The sequence below is a fragment of the Silene latifolia genome, chromosome 10 (genome assembly GCF_048544455.1).
Source record: "Silene latifolia isolate original U9 population chromosome 10, ASM4854445v1, whole genome shotgun sequence".
NCBI lineage: Eukaryota > Viridiplantae > Streptophyta > Magnoliopsida > Caryophyllales > Caryophyllaceae > Silene > Silene latifolia.
In genome coordinates, this window is record NC_133535.1 from 147,851,562 (window position 1) to 147,872,969 (window position 21,408).

General features: G+C 36.7%; 1 protein-coding gene across 1 annotated transcript; it reads left to right on the forward strand.

Moving 5' to 3' along the window:
- Positions 1 to 20,830: 20,830 nt before the first annotated feature.
- LOC141608460 (uncharacterized) lies at positions 20,831 to 21,268 on the forward strand. Its single transcript, XM_074427811.1, has one exon. It carries the CDS (start codon positions 20,831 to 20,833, stop codon positions 21,266 to 21,268), a length of 438 nt encoding a protein of 145 aa, XP_074283912.1.
- The last annotated feature ends 140 nt before the right edge of the window (positions 21,269 to 21,408 follow it).

Here is a 21,408-nt window from a genome sequence, read left to right on the forward strand (position 1 = left end):
TCCATTCGGGGTGGTGAGCAAAGTGCTTGGCGGTATATCTTGGATACGCGTGGGATCTAGTCGGGGATGGAGTCATCACGTATCGTAGTCTTTAGTCTTCCGCTGTGTTTGTTAGGACAGTTCCTTTCAGTTGGTTTATAGTTTGAGAGCAGTTGTATTTTGCTTACAGTGGGTTTTGTTATGTAATCACTTAACTTGTTTAATAAAGTATGTTTCTTCATTGTCTTATGATTATCATGCCTCGGGTAACCGAGATGGTAGCATCCTTATACCTGAGTGGTCCTGGTAAGGCACTTGGAGTATGGGGTGTTACAAATGGTATCGAGCGACGATCCCGAAACCTCGTAACCAATGAATCTAATGAATCTAGGGAGTCAATTAAAATGAACCCGGGGTAAAGGTTGTAGGAGCTAATGCAAAGACTTGGGAGACGTCCTAAAGTCGCGAACTCGCCCTACAATTTTGAACCGGTCACCATGGGATATGTGTCGGGATCGTTATGTGCTTATTGTGTCTTTGTGTGTATCTATGTAGTAGTATGTTGTATGAATTGATGGATGAAAGATGATAATGACGTGAATTGTATGTTGGTTGATTGTAAAGCATGAAAGTATAATTATTGATACATGTAATTTGACATGTTATAATTATGTAAGGAAAAGTGTTTTGTCTATATATATATATATATATATATATATATATATATATAAAGCGATGTGTAAGTATACATGTTGTTGTTGTCGTGTTGAGTAAAAGTACAGAAGGTTGGGAGTGTGAATTGAACATGTGCTGGGTGAATATGTTGAACGAATATGGTGAATAAATATGTGGTATGATGGATGAATTAGTGGAAAAAGATGAATCATCGTGGTATGGTAACATGGTTCCGATTAAGCATGTTATATAATGAAAGTTATTTTATAATGTTGTTATGCTAGTAACATGTGAATAGGGGACTTGATGTCATGTATTTGTGATTTTGTTTACGGAAAAGTGATAGAATAAAAACATGTGGGTAAGTCATAATTGGCAAGTTAGATAAATTATGTGCATGATGAATGTTGTTGCTTGGCTTTTGAAAATAGTAACATATGATTATGAATACTGGTTTTATGAGTTTTGGACTGGTTTTATTTGCTTGATTGTTGTTTAAGCTATTTGGAAGTAAAAATCAAATAGTTATGTCGTCTGATTACAGCAAAGTTGTCTTTAAACTGTTATAACTTGAGATGCATACATGATTTTGATGTGATTCCAATTGGAGGTGATAGCTTGTCCTTTTACGATTCTAACGATAGGTCACACGCCCAAAACGACCAAGTAATGAGTGAGTTATGACTGTTTTACGAAAACTGGACAGTGTTGAGAAATGCGTAGGTACTCGATCGAGTAGCTTTGGTACTCGATCGAGTAGGGGGGTACTCGATCGAGTACGTCAGTTACTCGATCGAGTGTCCCTGGTAATTTGTTTTACGAGCTTCTGATCTTCACCTACTCGATCGAGTAAGTCCCTTACTCGATCGAGTGGCCTGTACTCGATCTAGTGACCCCTGTTTTGGGTCATATGCTTATCTTTTGACATTTGTTACATATTATGTTTAATTCAAAGGTAATATTTTGCTTCTTTATGCACCGTTTTATATGTATATTGATCCTGATGCGTAAGTTACCCAATCTTATGGTGTAGTGAGTGGCACCTGTGGTGAGTAGGAGTTCGGTGGGAGGACATGAGTTCTATGTGTTGTGATAGATAGTGGAAAAAAAGAAAAGGGAGATTGGTATGGCTTAATTGAGGCATAGAGCATGTTTTGTGAGACGGGATGAGTGATATGATTGTGTGTTGAGTACTGTAAGAATAAGTGAATGTGGGCAAAGAGTGATGCAAGTTTAAGGAACGTGAGAATGAAAAGATTGAAAGAAAGGATGTGGATAGTAGCAACCGGAGATGTATAACGAATTATGGAGGGAGATGGTTAGAAATAGAGTTGAGTAAGAATATATGTAATGAAAGGTCGTTTTAGAGGAATTGAGAAGAGTGGTATATAGCGAACTTAATGGAGGCATGTCGCGACGTAGATTTGCAGATAGTGAGTGAGTTTGGGAGATTTGGTTCATTAAGAAACGAAACTAATGTGTGACTTCCTTGAGCAAGTAAGTCATGAGAGATCAGGGTGAGTAATAGCATGAGGTGGTCCGGGTGATTTATGTTAAGTGTGAGTAAGAGCAGGATAAGAAAAGATTGATGGTAAGAAAGAGTGAGATGGTATTAATATGAAATGAGGGAAATTGAGTTTTGGAGCAACAAAAAAAAAAAAAAAAAAAAAAAAAAGGGTAAATCGGTTTACTAAAGAGTTAGGTAGAAGGAATAAGGAGTTGAACTATTAATTGGTATTATTGAGTGTAAAGAGAAAGGAAGGATAAAAGTAAGCTGAGGAAAATGTTCACCGGAGTTATGTGACATAAAAGTAAGCAATCATCGAAATGGGTGATAGTATCACGAGGATGTTAGCTAATGGTTATATAGGAGTTTCAGGACAACATGATTGATAATGAGTTTCGAGGAACTAAGGGAGTAAGAAGTTGGTGGAGTATTGGAACGATACGAGATATTTGGTGGAGAGTTGGATGACAATACAAATAAGATAGTATTGGGAATAATGTTGAGGTAATTTTGTTGATGGGTTTGATGTTCGTTGTTTGGGATGTTAACCAAAGATAGGAAAGAAATCGTGATGTTTAGAGATGAGTGAAGAGGTTTGATGTCCTGGACAAAGTGGTAGTGTTATGGTTTATGACTAGTGGTTAAGGGTGACGGTATGTTAGAGAGATGGTAATTCTAAAGAGGCTGATTTTGGTAGAGACTGCATTGATAAGTATGGTTGTGAGGAAGTATAAGACATAGTCTTGGGAGGCTGTTTCTCATAATGAGTGTTAGCTGTATGGTTATGTATGGCAGAAGGTGTTGGGTATGCGAATGGAAGAATGTGATGAGGGGCATGCGAGTTAAGCTCGGGTGACAGGTAACCTTTGTTGAGTGGTAACTTACGTGATCAGGATTGATTGGTTGGATGTGATTATGGGTCTATGTTATATATAAATGTTTGTGTGAGGTTCTGACCTCACAAGAAGTGGTATGGTGTGATAGTTATAATGTTGTTATCTGAATGTTCTGCAATATATGTTGAACACGGTAATTTAATTGAATGATATTCAAAAGGGTAATAATTTGATTGATCCGCATGACCGGTTATACTTGTATGTATTCATGATATATGTTGATTCCGTGATGCGGTAAGGGGATGATATTCATGAGGTTATTATCTGTTTAATTCATATAATATGTTGCTTTGTGATTTAGCAAAGTGGATTTGAGTAAGTTTTTCTTGTTCAAGAAGTTATGTTGAGTCAGTACTTATGGGATTGTGTATGTTGTGATGTCTATCGATGCGGTTGTGGTGCCTCGGGTGGTGATCCGGGCACGATATTTAGTGTTGTGATGCGGGTATTTTCGCACTGCGGTGTGGCTGTTGGTGGCGGTGTTGTGATGCCGTCACCGGTTGTGATGGAGTAGGCGAGATGATTATGATTCGAGTTTCGAAAGTACATACCAATTATACATAGATTGTTGTTTCGTTTGTTGTTGTTTCCTGTGAGTTTCAGTTTGGACAGATAGACAGTCGTCTTGATCATTGGTGTTTTCTTTATCAGGTTAAGTTTGAGAATGAGGGTAGAGTATGATATGGAATAGAGTTGTATATGTCTTCGTTGTTGTCATGGTATAGTGATATTATGTTAATGGAACACGGTTGTGAGAGGTTGTTACAGTAATTTTGATCTTGTTCTAAATAAGGCTTTAGTGGACATGATAATGGCAAGTGATTCGTAGAACATGTGTGGTAATGATCTGATATATGCAGGTGGTTCATAATCCTTTGTTGAGACAGTGAGTGTAGGGTGTTGAATAATAAGTGTCGTGTTAAGTTATGTATGAGTCTTGCGGTAATGAATGAAAGAACTTGAGGATCTAGTGTGAGTGTACGTAACGAGTGGGGATCGTGAGTTATGCGTTAGGGAGGTAGGTGCTTTACATAGAGAGGTATGTTGTTTTGCAGTAATAATGGAGAGTTAGTATGGTGATTTTGCTACGAGTTTATGGTATAGGTTAGGTGCTATGCCGAATGAGTTGAGGAATGAGAAATGTTTATGTATGGGAGCCTTGAATATAAGAATGGTGAGTGTTTGGTTTATAAACGGTTATCTTGCACATGTGGTGGTAAAGAGGGTAATGAGATGTATCTAGGATTTAGTATTAGTGAGTTACGAGGACGTAACATTTATCTTAAGAGGAGTAGGATGTGATAAAAGAGATTTTGATGGGTGTGCATATGGTAATATATTTGGAAGTTTGAGTCTTGATGTCGAATAAAAGGTTGATTCGTGTTGTGGTTAATTTTGTTAAAGGTCATGACCGTACTGGTAGTAGTTCGATGTTTAGGAGTGTGAGAATATTTGGATAGTGTTGACAGTTGGATGATGATGGTTATGAGTTCGATAGTCTTGGCAGTTGGATGAGGATGTTTATGAGTGTGAGTAAACTTCGAGGACGAAGTTCCTTTTAAGGGTGGTAGAATGTAACATTCCGTTTGATGTTATGAGTATTTTGGTAGGGTATGGAGTTAGTGTTGAGAGAGATATAATGGAGTTGATACGATATCGTGAGCCATGTTGTGGAGGTAGGAATAGTTAGTGGAGTTGGTGTTACGAGTTCATGTTTGGGTTGGAGTTTTGTTTTGAGTTCTTAGTCACGTTGTTGTGTCTTGATCGAGTTAGTATGTTTGTTTTTATGTATGGGTTGAACTTCGGGGACGAAGTTCTTTTTAAGGAGGGAAGACTGTAATACTCCGTATTTATGAGTCTTGGGGTACTCTATCGAGTAGGCCTAACTCTGTCGAGTAAGGGAGTTTTGCGAAATAAAATAGTTTCGACTGTTGGGTACTCGATCGAGTAACTAGGGTACTCGATCGAGTAAGGGGGTACTCGATCGAGTAGCCTTGGGTACTCGATCGAGTAGCCGGTTTACGGGGAGTTTTTCTCGGGTTTTGTTAATTATGCGATTAAGATATATAACCTTCCGTCATTGTTTCTAAATCACTTTTGCAAAACCTAATTTACTGTTTAAGAGAGAAGGCAAGTACGTTCTTAATCCTAATCGCATTGTTGACAAATCCCGGAGCTTGAGAGGTCGGATTCCATCGTTCTTTATACCTTTGTGATCCTTGCGTCGAGGGTAAGATCTGCATACCAATTTTATAGTATTTCGTCAAGTTTCGTTAAACCCTAATTTTGGGATTGGGGGTTTTTATGATTTGTTAAGGTTAGATTGTGATTATGTGATTATGTGATAGGAGAAGGATTTGTAAAGGAGAGGTTTTAAGACAGCTGCTAGATCGTCTGATGATTGTGTTGCTTTCCAGGTAGGATTTCCTACTCAGTATTAGTCCCATAATGGGATATTGGTTGATGTATTGTAATTGGATGTTTGATATAATAATTGTATTGTGATTGTGGTTGTGATTGTTGTTGATTGGTTCTCGAGATGCGTTCTCGGCTGAGTGGGGTCACTTGCGGGAGTGACTTCACGCCCTAGTTTCGCCCTTCGTGGAACCCGCCACGGAAGGGGATGTGCACATTAATGGACAGGGTTATCGCTCACTATGTGGAGCGGGGATTTGGTGGGTACGGCTGCGGTCCCCCACTGGCAGGGCTGGTCCAGTGGACAGTCAGTGATTGAGATGATTGGAGTTGGTTGGTTGTGTATGTGTGACGGTTAAGCTGTCTGTTTATCTTATTGTATATATATATGGTGAATTGTGTGATTAGTACTGACCCCGTTTAAATGTTTTAAAAACTGTGGTGATCCATTCGGGGGTGGTGAGCGATTAAGCTTGCGGTATATCTTGGATACGCGTGGGATCTAGCTGGGGATGGAGTCATCACATATCAGAGTCTTTAGTCTTCCGCTGTGTTTGTTAGGACAGTTCCTTTCAGTTGGTTTATAGTTTGAGAGCAGTTGTATTTTGCTTACAGTGGGTTTTGTTATGTAATCACTTAACTTGTTTAATAAAGTATGTTTCTTCATTGTCTTATGATTATCATGCCTCGGGTAACCGAGATGGTAGCATCCTTATACCTGAGTGGTCCTGGTAAGGCACTTGGAGTATGGGGGTGTTACAATCCAAGGATCCCAAATATCAAGTTTCATCGCAAATGGGCAATCCTAAGGCTATTTTCGAAGCAATTTACGATCTAGCTGTGAAACCGTCTCAAATTCACTCAAATGCTCAAAACTCAACGAAAATTCGAAACAAATACATGGTTATGTTCCTTATATTACCAATTATCCGTTTCTAGTACCAATTTTACAAGACAAATCCATTTGGGGGAAAAGCCCCAAATTTTCGAATTAATTGGGTTGAAAACCCTAATTTTTTCGATCCAAATTGAGCAAATATAGAAGATTAATGCAAGAATGATATACATACCTCGATTAGTCATGATGAATGCAAGCTTTTGGATCGAATCTTGGCGGAAATGGTTAAGATTTGAGAGAGAAAGGGATGATTTGTGTTTCGAATAAATGAATTGCAAACCCTCTGTTTATCGCGTTTTTACGCAGAAAAGACACACTCAGGAACAGATGCAGCAGGCGTTGCGCCTCTTCCAAGAGACGCAGCTCTTACTGCGCCTCTTCTTGGTATTCCCTCCATACGAGTTTTCAAAAATTCGTTATGAGTTCGTTATTAGTGGGCCCATCTTTGGTGCGCCTCTTCCTAACTGTCATTTTTATCTTTTTGGTCCGTTTGACGATTATCTTTCGTTCCGGCCCGCATTTCAAAGCCAACAGCAGACTATTACACGTTATTTATCGCTTCCAAGACCTTGCTTGTCACAACGAGCAGATATTTCTTCACAGGTGTTTCGACACGCCTTCATCATATTTCCCCAGCGAGAGTAAGCGGATAGACTTTCCCTCTCGAGACATGGAGATTAGTTCCCGATTATGTTCCCCAACGAGAGTTCACGACCGACAGTCACTTCCTCTCGAGACATGGAGATCAACATCAGCCCCTATTTCTTCCGAAGTTTGTTTGAAGCTGAACACGAACAGATTTCTCCCAGAGGTTCCAGACTGTGTCCTGCTGTCTTTCCTCAGAATCATCGTTTCCTTATGATCCTTCAGATACCCCTTTTCAGGATAAACCTCTTCATATCTTCAGACACCAAGTTATATTCAGACCCAAAGAGTTTCGCCGAAGCGTCTTCAGTCCCGTTTCGTCCAGAAGTCTCAGGTATGATCTCTTCTTATGGCTGGCGAGCTTCCTTACGTAGTCTAATGGACTTTAAACGACCCTTCCCGATAGTCGACAGACTCTAAAATGTTCCCGACGACAGGTCCTTGGCTCAGACTCTTTGAGCCGCCTCGCGTCGCCATAGTCGTCAGGTTGTAATCTTCGATTGACCTGATGGCTATACTTTGACTTTCGCCTTGTCCAAGCCTCAGTCAAAGTGGGGGCTCTGTAGATACCTCATTTCTGCACCTCTCGCAAACCACCCGGTGATGATTGGGCCGCATGTTTGGTACGCGGAACGATATGTGATAGTTCGTAAGTTTATCGTCAAGTGATTGCTCAAACACTGATGTCTACCTCTTAGTTGTCATCTACGTGCCGATACGGTCGTTTTGACAGTAATTAGAGTACATTTGGAGTCCGGGCCTAAAACCGTCTTCATTTTCTGATAACCGTTAAATCCCGAGTCAGAATGTTCTGGAATGTTCCGGATATTTCTATTCCATATTTTATAAATATTTCACAATCTTTAATCTTTGGTAAACAATTTCCCGTAATATTCATACAAAATATTAAGGAAAACCAAATTATCCCTTTATTCTATAATTTAAACACGGAAATCTTTCTTCCGTAGGAGGAAACCACCTGGGAACAGACGCAGCAGATGCTGCGCCTCTTCCAAGAAACGCAGTGACTGCCGCGCCTCTTCCCAGGTCCTTTTCTGCGTATTTCTCGTATCTTTTTCATATCTTTCCGAGATTCACTTCCAAAGTTTCTCTAAAACCCTAATTCCTCCACGTGATTAGTATAAATAGGAGCCTTCACTCCTCATATTTCTCACGCGAGTGTCCGCCCTTCTCTTCTCCCTTTGCATTCTAGACCTTTGTTCTTACTTTTTGGCGTCTACGTGCTTGAACATTCGACCACGTAAGCTCGGATCCTTCTGAGTACCAGCCTCGTTTGCATGACCGACCAATTTGACCAACTCCACCATAATCAACTTTAATCAATCTTAGTCTTTTTCCTCTTACGAGGGCACTTTCGTTACATTCGAGTCGAGCATCACTAATCGTAAACTTAGTTCATCTCGTTTCGTCAAACATGTAGGTCTGAGGGTGTAAATCTCTCTTTTATTTATTGTTCGTATATTTTTGTATCAATTGTATGGTTTATGTCGAAAACACCTTGTTAAAACCGATTTCTAAAACCGTACTTCAAAACCCTTTTTACGGATTTCCAGAAGATAGACCGTCGAGAAAGGACGCAGCAACTGCTGCGCCTCTTCGAAGGAGCGCAGTTCCTGCTGCGCCTCTTCATGAGGCTGCCGCAGTTCCTGCTTCCTTTCTTCTTCTTTCGTCCTCTGTAATTCGTTCTTTGTTTGTTTTCGTTTGTTTTCTCTAATTCTTTGTTACAATAGCACAATAATTTCATATGTATATTAATCATCATCATTAACCCATGTAATTTGTCATTGAAACTCGACTTAAATCCCTTATAATCTCATATTTGCGGGTTTTCGTCATTAAATTCAATCGGGTTGTAGAAATTCGATTCTTTCATATCGGGTTTCTGGAATTCGACCGTTGATATATTTTCATCTGTCTATTATGTTATTCGTCATTAATTTGTCATTAATTCGTCATATTTAACCTATTTTGTTCACCCATGTCACTAATCAATCATTCATCCATGTAACTAATTCATCTTAATTCCGTCTCATCCATGTTTATTGCTTTATGACCTTAATCACATGTAAATAATCTGTTAATCACTTCCATCCGAGTCAAATATCCTAATCAATCCTTAAATTCACCAACGAACATTAACGATTTGCAGTTCCGGCTTCACAGTCAGAACTCACCCTTGGAACAGACGCAGCAACTGCTGCGCCTCTTCCAAAGGGCGCAGTCCTGCTGCGCCTGTTCCAGGATGAGTTCTGTCTCTGAACTTCGTTCTTGCTTGACCTAGTTTAATTAGCTTACGTATAATTGACTATTAACCGTATTATCGCCTGCTGATCTATTCGTTAATTCTTTCTTTTATTTCCTTTCTCAAATTATCCGTTTTAAAGGTATTTTCGACATAAATCGCTAAACCCAATGTAATTATTGTAATTTTCTTTATTGTAATTTTATTTTATTGTCTTTATCATATTTCTTGTATTATTTGTATGCCTTCGCATGTAATTGAGCATTAAATCCTACTTTGACATTAATTGTATGATTAAATTACGTGTCCACCGACTTAGTATTAATTCTCACATGTTAGGATTAATCTAATGGATGTTGCATTGCATGCATATAATCGACGATATATCGAGTATAGATGATGTCCCTAATCATTAGTAGAGGCCGCTATCGATGCGGGCGGGATTAGGTGTTCGATCCAAAGAGCTTCCTAATACGTACCATCACCCCTTACTCCAGATCTCTGTGAACACTTGTGTTCATTGGCATCCACGAGAGTCATTCTAGACATAGAATGCTAAGGGTAACGATTGCTTGGTGTTCATGTCTCTACTTTGTGTCTTGACATGGCACGAGGTATTCGAACGGTTCCAATTTCCCATAAAAATTGGTGGCGACTCCACAAAATGCAAACGTTTGCTCTCTCTCCCAAGCGCCCCCGTGGGCCCCATTGTCCACACATATGCATTGAGTATGACGAGTCGGTACCAAAAGAATCCAGGTGAAACACACTGGATAGCTGTTAAAAATATCCTCAAGTACCTACGGAGGACTAAGGATAGGGTATTGACTTATGGAGGCGATACTAAGCTATGCGCAATCGGTTACGCAGATGCTAGCTTCCAAACGGATCGAGATGATTCAAAATCTCAGTCCGGATTCGTCTTCACTCTTAATGGTGCTGCGGTCAGCTGGAAGAGTTCCAAACAGAGTGTTGTAGCAGATTCTACCACTGAATCCGAGTACTATGCCGCTTCGAAGCAAACTAAGGAAGCGATATGGATGCGTCAATTCTTACAAGGACTTACGATAGTTCCTAGTTCGAATGACCCGATCACCATCTATTGTGACAATAGAGGTGCCATCTTCCAGGCTAAGGAGCCAAAGTCTAGCAACAAATTTAGACATGTACATCGGAAAGCTCACCTGATCCGTGATTATGTGGAGCAAGAAGAGATAGTGATTGACAAGATTGCGACGGATGATAACATCGCGGACCCTCTCACTAAACCGTTGAATTTTGATAAGCATGAAGGGCACGTTATTTCCATGGGAATTAAACGTGTTCCTGAGTTGTAGTAGTTGATTATGAATTTGATACATTATCTTTTTCATATACTATTTATAACTTCATCGTTTTATTATAATATTTTGTTTTTCATGTGGATTGTACTGACAACATTGAACACTACAAAGTGAACTGAATTACATTATATTTTGTTTGGTCCGTAATCGCCTTAATGAGCTGATAACTCTGGCTATTATATTGTGCAGTCGATTGATGGTGGGTTCAACGAGCCATAAGTCAAACTGTTGACTGATCGATCACAAATACGAGATTATAATGATACCTCGTAGGACAAATTTTTGTGACAACGTAATGGAGTCCTAAATGTTTAAAAACATTCGGTGCCAGGTCGTGGATAGGACATCCATTGTGTTCCTAGAGTCGATTCTTTTGACTATCGACTGTCTCTTGAGATTAAGATAGTTTTTGGGTTATTTTGGTTTCTTTCTCACGGTCTGCCGTAACTGGAGGCTAAGTAGATTTTATCTGAGTCATTTCATACTGTGCTTACATCTGCAGGTTTCGAGTTGAGGAAAATATCCAACCTTTATCAGGTATAGTTATTTCTCAGGGCCACTCGAGGAGTTGTAACTGAAATGCATGGCCATGCTCGAATGATGATTCGTTTATCAGTTAAGTTACTCTCTAGTCGGGAAAACCACTCTTGATAATGATCGCTTGTAAAATACGACCTTTGTGAATACGGATTTGCAAATTGTTTTACATTGAGTGGGAGAAATTTTAGGATATGAGAATCGGTTATCGCACATACACTTGTGAGGACAAGTGGGAGTTTGTTGGAGCTTGTGTCCTCCACAAATTAGTGTGATAACATTTATAAATCTCTTATAGGTTCACAAAGGTATACTTCGTATTTTATCAGTTGATTAACGATTACCTAATAACGGTTGACTTGCTAGAAAGTTTGACGTTATTATCATACTGATGGCGGTGATCAACTGGTCCTTAAAGGTCACACCTAAAGGATGTGTTTGAGAGATGTGGTTATGGGAATGTAATCACATTGATGCCTTATATGACTAAACAGTTAGTCAATGTGTTGATGAGACAATTATTTAATGCCGATTAAATAATATTAGTTGAGACGAATTAACTGTCAATTCGTAAATTGAATATAATAAGTTATATTTAATTAATGTATATAATGTTAGCTTGGACGAATTAATATGTTAATTCGTAATTAAATGTAATCAGTTATATTTAATCAGCAAATGATAATTATACGATATTGTCATTATATTATTATTGACCCGTATTAATAAATCAACCGCAAGCTGTTGTGTGTAGATTTGTTAATGCGGAATAATATAAATGACAATTTATATTTAATACATTTATACATTTTTGTATACTACCAAAATAAGAAGATTTAATCTCCTTATTTTTGGGTAGGTAGAAAAAACCGAAAAAAGAGAGAAAATTATTCTCTTAATTTCGGATTTGGGCCGAAATTTTGGAGAAAAATATCTCCCTCATTTAACTCTTATTTCGGTTAACATAAGAGTAGAGGGGAGACCATTTTTCTACCCTAATTTTTCCTAACCTAATTCTTGCCTCTCTTCTCAACACAAAAACCGAAAACCCTAATTAATTTACAGAAATTGAGGGATCGATTCTAGCAACAAGTTAAGGGCATATCTCATATCGTCTTGGGTGCAACTGATAGGCGAATATCAACTTTGATATTGTTCTTAGGCCGTTTTTGCTAGGACCGAAGGTTATTTCTTAATCCTTTACGATTTTGTTTATGCAATTTATTTTATGACTAGTTTCATCATTATAAATTTCGTTATAATCCTTAAAATTAAGGGGATGCATACAGATAAATCCCACAGGTCGGTAATTTTACCAACCGACCGTAAATCGGTCGCAAATGTAAAAAATGCGGTTGGTATAATAAAAATTTACCAACCGATTTGTACTATCGGTCGCCAAATTCAAGATTCGGTGGGTAATGGTCAATTTATCTAAATTAAACCCGACCATTTTTCCTTCCTTATTCATTTAGAAAATTAAAAACTTAACACACACTCCCTCACCACACTCTCTCCCTTTGGCGGCTTAACCTTCACCACGATCATCTCCCCTCGCCGCCACCACGCTGCCACAACGCTAATGAGCCGCCCACCACGCTGATGATCCGCACACCACGCTGACCCGCCGCTGCAATTTCACTTTCTCTCCAGTACTTCTATTTCCTAAGTTGATTTAGGTAAGTTTTTTCCCTAATTAATTCATCTTATGCCACCATGAGAAGCCATGTGCTTATGATGTCTCCACTGCCAATTGTGGAAGAAGCAGCTGCAATCTTTCAACATGAAGAAGGTAAGAGAAAGAACTATAAAGGTAGTGAATAATGTGAAGTTGAAACCGCAACATTCTATGCTGGCCAGAGTCAGAAGGAACCCGATGCTCCTTCTGATCAGTTACCCCCTGTACCAACCTGTCCTCTGTGCAAGAGGAAGGGTCACACTATGAACAAATGTTGGAAGGTGATAGGATATCCATCTAATCACCCTGTTTCCAAGAGATTTCCAGAGAAATCTCAGGCATACAAGCAGAGAGGTGGTCATCAAAGCTTAGGATCCAGAGGATTCAGGTCTGGAATGCACAAGGAACAGTACAACTCTGATGTTCAACATGGGAAGAGGTCAGCTAATGCTGATATGAGAGCTGATCAGGGAAATGCTAGTGGTGACATAATTACTCTAACAACACAGCCATTTGAACAACTCATGAACAAAGGAAAGGGCACTGGTTACCCTGACTCAGATGATTAAATGGAGGTGAACTTTGCAAGTATGGTTTCACTAAACTGTAATTATGCTTCCCACTCTTCACATGAATGGATCATAGACTTTGGAGCTTCAGATCACATGGTGTCTGATCTGAGAATATTGGACAAAGTGGTTGAATTAAAACACAAACCAAAAATCAACCTACCTAATGGGAAAACAACTACTGTTTCTCATATTGGTACATATAAATTCACTAATGGTATCACTTTGAAGTCAGTATTATTTGTTCCTGACTTTAAACATAATCTTATGTCTGTTTAAAAACTAACAAGAGAAGAACAATGCTTTGTTGTGTTTTATGCAAACCTATGTGCCATACAGGAATCTCATTCCAGGAGGATTAAGGCACTTGGAAGAGAAAGGAAGGGTGTTTACTATCTACTATCTACTATCTATTAAATAATGAAAGCACATCATACCCAAACCTAGCTAATGTGTCCATCAGGTTGAAAGAACCTGAATTATGTAATGATAAATTAAGTAGTATTTCTTCTAATCAAGGGAATAGTCAGGGGGAATAATTTTCAGTTCTTGTAATGCACCTGACAAACTATGTACTGAATTGTCAACTATGAATGAAAATGATATTTGGCACTTAAGATTGTGTCATGCTTCAAATAATAAGATTAAATCCATATCAACTGTCCCAAAATCTTCATTAATTTGTCACAGAATTTGTATCACCTGTTCTATGGCCAAGCAAACAAAATTATCTTTCCCTCTTAGAAATGAGAAAGTTGCTGGCATCTTTGATCTGGTGCACACTGATGTGTGAGGACCCTACAGAAAAGAAACGAGGGGCAAACATAAATATTTTTTTACTTTTGTGGATGATCATGCTAGAGCCACTTAGGTATATCTCATGAGACACAAGTCTGAATCAGCTCAAATTCTGGTACAGTTCTACAATTTTATTAAAAGACAATTTGGGAAATCCATTAAAATCCTGAGATCTGATAATGCCTTGGAACTGGTAGAATGGGACAGTAAGAAATTTCTCCTCTGCAAGGGCATATTCAAACAAGCCAGCTGCATTGATAGGCCTCAGCAAAATGGTGTTGTTGAGAGGAAGCACAGACACCTACTTGAAATCAGTAGGGCAATAAGATTCAGTTCAGGCTTACCCTTATCTTTTGGGGGATATTGTGTACTCACAGCCACTTATATTATCAATAGATTGCCCACACCCTAACTGAACAATAAAACTCCACATGAAGTTTTGATCAATAAGATCCCTGATTATTCCAGGGTAGGGGTCTTTGGTTGTTTGATTATGGTGTATAATCCAAGTAGAGACAAGGATAAGTTTCAACCAAGGGGCATCTCTTGCATTTTCATAGGATATCCCTTATCTTAGAAAGGTTACAACGTCTATGACATTTTCAACAAAACTACATTTGTCGTTAGAGATGTGAAATTCCATGAGGGAGTGTTCCCTTGTAGGAGTAAATGGAGCAGTGAAGGAGCTGGAAGAGTTTTCAAAAACAATGTTGTTGGAAATTTCATTGTTGTGAGGAGGATTTTCAGAGATTATTGTGTTTGTTGTGTTCACCATTTTGTTGAAAATGTGTTGTTGAGGTTATACAGTGAAGTTGTTTATGAGTTTGAAGAGCAGAAACCATTAAATAAATAGGCAAATACTCGTACAGGTGGTTGAGGATGAGTAAATGCTCTTGAAATGGATAAATGCACTTCTTGTATGGTTATCAGTCTCCTCATTCCTGAGGCTCTGATACCATATTGCATTTATGCATTCTACAGGAATTGGAATACATTAACAAGAAGTGATGTGAGTTTGAGAGAATTTTGATGATGTATTAAATACTCTGTCAATACCAGATAAATGGTAACATGGTAAAAAAAATGGGGTTTTTAAGAAAAGAGGGTAAAAGTAGGGGTAAAGAGGGAAAAAAGTAGGTGGAGTATGTAATTGTGGGTTTAATTGTGGGTTGATAGCCTGATAGGTGGGGGTATGTAGTTGCATTTTGTGTAAATATAAAAAAGGTATAAGGATAACTTGGTAATGTTGTTGGCCAAATAAGGAATGTTACCATTGGTGTGGTACGACCGTATTAGATAAATGTTACCATATTGAATGAATTGTTTTATAAGTAATGCTGAAGGGTATATAAACATGTACAGCTAAAGCAACTGGACAATACACTGAGAATAAACCACTGACACGGATAAAAGAGAGAACCTAGTACAACTAGCTGACTCTATATGATGCTTTGCTGTTCCCAGTTGCTTTTTCCTCTTCTTTAGATTATAAGATGTCCTTTGTTGTACTATAGCTTTGTTATTTGAGTCATAGCATTTATCTTTGTTGCTGACTTTTCTACATGCTATATACAAAATATACATCAAATATTATACATCAATATTAACAGTCCGTCTTGCTTGTGACGGAGATACCCGTCGCAAGCTTGCGACGGGTTGGATAGTACCGTTTAAGCGCTAAATGGGTAGACAACCCGTACTGTGCATACACAGTAAATGCTGACCGATACTGTGCATACACAGTAAATATTAAAACTTGTACCACACCTTTGACATTTCAGGAGAGAGGGAGTGGAAAAAAAATTTAGAAATTTAAGCTAATCCAAGCATCACTTTTATCGTCACAATCTCATTTTCATCTTTCTCTTTCTCTCTTTACAAATTCCAAATTTCCAAAAACCTTCTACATCTAATTTCATCTCCCTACAAATCAACCACAAACTCCAACATAAACACAATAATTGCTAACATAGCAAAAAAAAAAAAAAAAAAACAGCAACAAGTGTACCACCTAAGAAGAATACCTGAGAGACACATGCAAGTGATGATGTCGGAAAAAAGTATACTCATTTTATTCGTTTTTTTTACAGGTTTCCATTTTTTTGAATAATAGAGACACATATACAAGTGGTAATTTGAATGGTTCTATTTTTGTTCAGTTTATGTGTTTGTTTTGAAAAGGTATACTCATTTTTTTTGAATACTAGAGTTTTTTGTTAATTTGTTGTGGTTTTTGTTAAAAAAAATTGCATGTTTTACATCTATTTTATGTTTGCTTTTTAAAAGTTTAAAATTCGGGTTTGTTCTATATGGTTTTTTTATTTTTTTTATATTTATCTTCATCTTCATTATCTCGTCTTGTTTAGTATTTACGAAGCACTTATAAGTTCATAGTTCATTATATTGTTTGGGTCTAATTTTACAAAGCATTTGAATTCTATGGTTATTTTTGGGTTGTTCATGGTTTCAATATTTGCAACTTACTATACGAAATGGTGATATGTGTATAAAATGGTAACATAGCAGGATACAAATGGTGACATATTTGCAACTTACTATACGAAAATATCATATAATTATAATGATGAAATGTGAGTTTGATGTTACCATATTAGTTAAAATTTGTAACTCTTTTAAATATATAAACATATTAGTGAGAATATAACCATATTAAGCAAAGTAATGTAATAATTTTACGATATGTTTTGACTAGATTTGATTAAATTATTAACATGTAAGCATACAAAAGGTAATTCAGTCAGGATCTGTATAAAATGTTACCAAATCAGTCAGAATATGTAGTCATTTTACAATATGAGTGTATGTGTAAAACATGTAACTCCAACGGTGACATACTAATATGAAATGACTACATATTAAGCTGGAATATTGACATATTGATTTTGGGTGTTTTTTTTTTTGCAGTCGATGGTTGTTGAAGAAGAGGCGGCAACTTTAAATGACAAGTTTACCTAGCGTTACACTTACACTAGAGCTGCGATGAGTAAAGGTGTCAGAGATGATGGTGGTGTTGGATCCGCAAAGGGAGATGGTGAAGCCAAAAAGCGCTGAAGAAGTGTGGGCGGGGAAATGGGATGGTAGTCAGAGTATAACCATCTTAGTCAGAATATAACCAAATTTTAGAGATATTACCGACCTTGGGAGATGATACCATATTGATCAATTAAATAAACATGTAACAGACTGATAAAAGTTTATATTTCCTAAATATTTGTGACTATATTTAACTAGGTTATTTGAATGATAACTTGTAACATTTGATTTTTTTCAAAAAGAATTTAGAATGATAACATATCTCAATCAAAATGGTGACATAGGATATTTGAATGAAATGTTATCATCTTAGTAGAAAATGTAACCATTTTACATTCTATTTGATTTGATTTAAATGAATCTTATCATCATAACATATATAAATAAAAATGGTGACATATTAGACAAAAATAATTTGTCTTAAATGTGACCACTTTAGTTAGAAAACACTACAAAAGTTGTTCATTAATTTCGAATAGTGATGAAGTTATAATTGATATCATTCCAAATGACTATCAAGATTTGATAGTCTCTATTACAAGATAAAACTAAATACAACTTACAGTTCGTATTACAAGATTGTCTTCTGTTCTTTAATCAAAATTTCATAACAAGTGAACTCGATAGGGTGACATTGTCTTCTGTTCTTTAATCAAATTTTTATAACAACTAAAAATGGGAACAATTTTTGAACTTGATAAAAAAAATCGATACAAAGTTTAACAAAAAATAACAACAATAGGAAAGTAAAATGAAACAAAAATTGTAACAATCAAAGTAATATTGGTAACAATTACCAAAAAAAAGTTCAACAGTACCCATAAAAAGTGAATTTATCGAAATTAAAAATGAAAAAATGAACTAAAATTGGTAATATCAAACTAAAAATGTAAAAAAATCATTAACAATCACCAAAAAAGTATCTCTCGACTTCGGGTGTGCCAGGTCCGTTTACTCTGCGAGAAGTTGTTTTCCTAATGCTGAAACCAACATCCTGTGAGTGTTTCCGATACATCTCGTCGATCTCATTTTTCCGCTGTCGTTCTCAATAGTAACTTCGAATAATCAGTACCTGCAAAAGTTAACAGAGTCACATTAGAACAAAAAGTATGGACATTAATAAGATAAAAAAAACAACATGTGCATTTTACATTATCTTACTTGCTCTAGTTGACAGGGTGACATTTATCCTAAAAGTATAGACCTTTGTGAGAAATACAACAACATGTACATATACAACTGAAATAATCTAGTTGACAAGGTGACATTAGAACGGAAAGTGTAAACACTATGTAGATATACAAGAAAATCCAATAATAAGTTGACAAGGTGACATTTGTCCTAAAAGTATAGACATTTGTGAGAAATACAACAACATGTGCATTTACATGAACCGAAATAATTTAGTTGACATGGTGACATTAGAACGGAAAGTGTAAACACTAAGTGGATATACAAGTGCCTTGAGATAATATGTTGTACAACATTTAACAGGTCACATAAGCACTAACAGTAGAGATATTAATTGATATACAACAACATATGCTTTTTAATGATATGTTGTACTGCAGTGTTGAGAAGCTGACATTACCAGTAAAAGTGTAGACATTCCTTACTTTATACAAGAACATGCATGTGCCTTTAATTACTTCATATAAATATATGCTATACTACAATATCTGCCTTTTGATAATTTATGACTCAAATAGTTGACAAGGTCACATTCACACAAAATATATACACATTTACACACGAAAACTTATATTCATACATGTATGCTACAACTTCAACATAACAGTGTTTAATAATTGTAAATTTTATTATTGGATTTGCCCTAATAATAATGATGATAATAAGCTATAAGTTCCTGTCCTCCATTACTCTTAACAAATAATAATGATAATTATACATACCTTTACTCTTATCCGTCTTCGTCCTCCATTGTACCGTCAAGTATGCATCCGTCAACCATTTTTTTTTCCGCACATTTTTTTAGAAATTAATACTGCAAATTGAGAACAATTTGTAAGATGAAAATATATATGATTGTGGAAAATAGAGAAGAAATGAATGGATTTTGTGTTTCTAGCTTATGCAAGGATGAATGGAAAGGCAGAGGAGCAATGAAAGAGAAGCAAGAAGGGCATTAAATGCTTGCTTCTTTATTGCAAATAATTGGCATTAAACAAATGAGCAAAGTACAATTAAAGATTAAAAAATAGCAATTGTACAAACCTATTATAAATGCATGTCGCCTCTTGTCGGTAACTTGTTTAGCAGATCCGGTTTTAATATGAGATGTATTTGACCCGTCGCAAGCTTGCGACGGGTACTTCCGTCACAAGGGAGAATTTGTGCAATATTAATCATCTATTGTATTTGATCATGTTAATTACATCAATCACAGGTCATAAACCACACGCAGGGAACCGAGACAAGAGAAGGGGGAAGGCACTAAGTCGGGTACAAACTTGAACACAAGTGTCCATTTGCCCATGGTCACTCCCTTCACAAAGGACATTGTGGGCTGCTCCATGGGCAAATTAAAGAACCCGAGCATCACGTTCAACGGATCCTAGAGTCTAACGGCTGCCCTGACATAATCTACATACTCTATAGAAACTATTTGAACCGGAGTTGATTAAGATCTATACAAAGATTATTACAGAAAAATATAACATCGTTCACGTTCACACTTATGAATAATTGTTTTCAATTTAGAAGTATCAACCACTAGCTCATGAATTGACCGTTGTTGGCTTTGTGTGTTCATATAATTAACATCACCCCTTCTCGTTTAAGAACGTCTTATTTTAAGACATTCCTCACGCCCAATTAAAATAAGAGTAAATTAAAAATTACTCCCTTTAAAAATTCAGTTTTTTAAAATTACTCTCTTATATAATTTTTTTCTAAAATAACTCCATTAAAATGCACTTTTATCAAAAATTGCTTCAAAATACCAATTTAAGTTACTTATTCCTTCATTTTATGAACTTATTTCGTTTGTGTCTTAACCAATTTATACTTTGAAACGTATACCAATGGAGAATAAGTTCAAAAACAGATGTAATAAGTCACCTAAATTGGAGTTTTGAAACAATTTTTGATAAAATGCATATTAAGGGAGTAATTTTAGGAAAAAATTATATAAGGAAGTAATTTTAAAAAACAGAATTTTAAAAGGAGTAATTTTTAATTTACTCTTAAAATAAGGATAAAAACAAAAAAAAATGTATAAGTGATTTTAAATTAAAACGGTCTTAAACAAGACTAACCGAATTAACATTAATGAAATCGGCAATTTACCTTAGTAAAGTGTCGCACTCTCTGCTGCAGTGCATCACAACAAACTCATCCATGTTAATAATGTTTGAAATAAACTAAATTGGCAGCCAATTATGACATTATTTTCCATAAGAACATGTCAATTAGGATTTAAAATAATTCAAGTGTGTCATTTTTCTACGCCATGTTTGCACTTGATTAATTAATTTTTGCTATCACACGTTGCAGACTAATTTGTCGGTCTGCCTTACACAAGAATATATCGTATGACTTTTCGTCTTGTGTATGGAGGCTCTTTCCTGTAATCTGTTGCAAGCTCAAGGTAATGGCTCTCTAAAAGGCATTACCTTATACCGTGGGGAGGATGCATTGTCTCATTTGTTCTTTACGGATGATGCGATCTTCTTTTTACATGATCGAAATAACTCAGTAAGGACTTTACGTGTCATTTTGAAGAAATATTGCAAGGTTTCGGGTCAAGTGATGAATGTGGACAAGTATGGCATTCTATTTAGTCCAAGTACCACTCTTGCAAAGGCTCGTGGTGGAATGCGTACCCTTAAAATAAAAGGTACTAAAGGTTTGGGGAAATATCTCGGATTACCAACAGAAGTACAAGGTTCCAAACGAGAGCTTTTTAAAGGGATCATTGATATTGTCATGAAGCGAATCTCATCGTGGAATGGGGTTTTTTTTTATCACAAGCGGGAAGGCTCACACTAATTTCCTCCGTCTTATCCAACATTTCGAATTTCTTTCTATCGGTATTCAAAATACCGGTAAGTGTGATTAATAAGGTGAATTCCTTGTTGTCACATTTTGGTGGGCGGGAGGTAAATTAGGGCGACCTATCCACTGGTGTA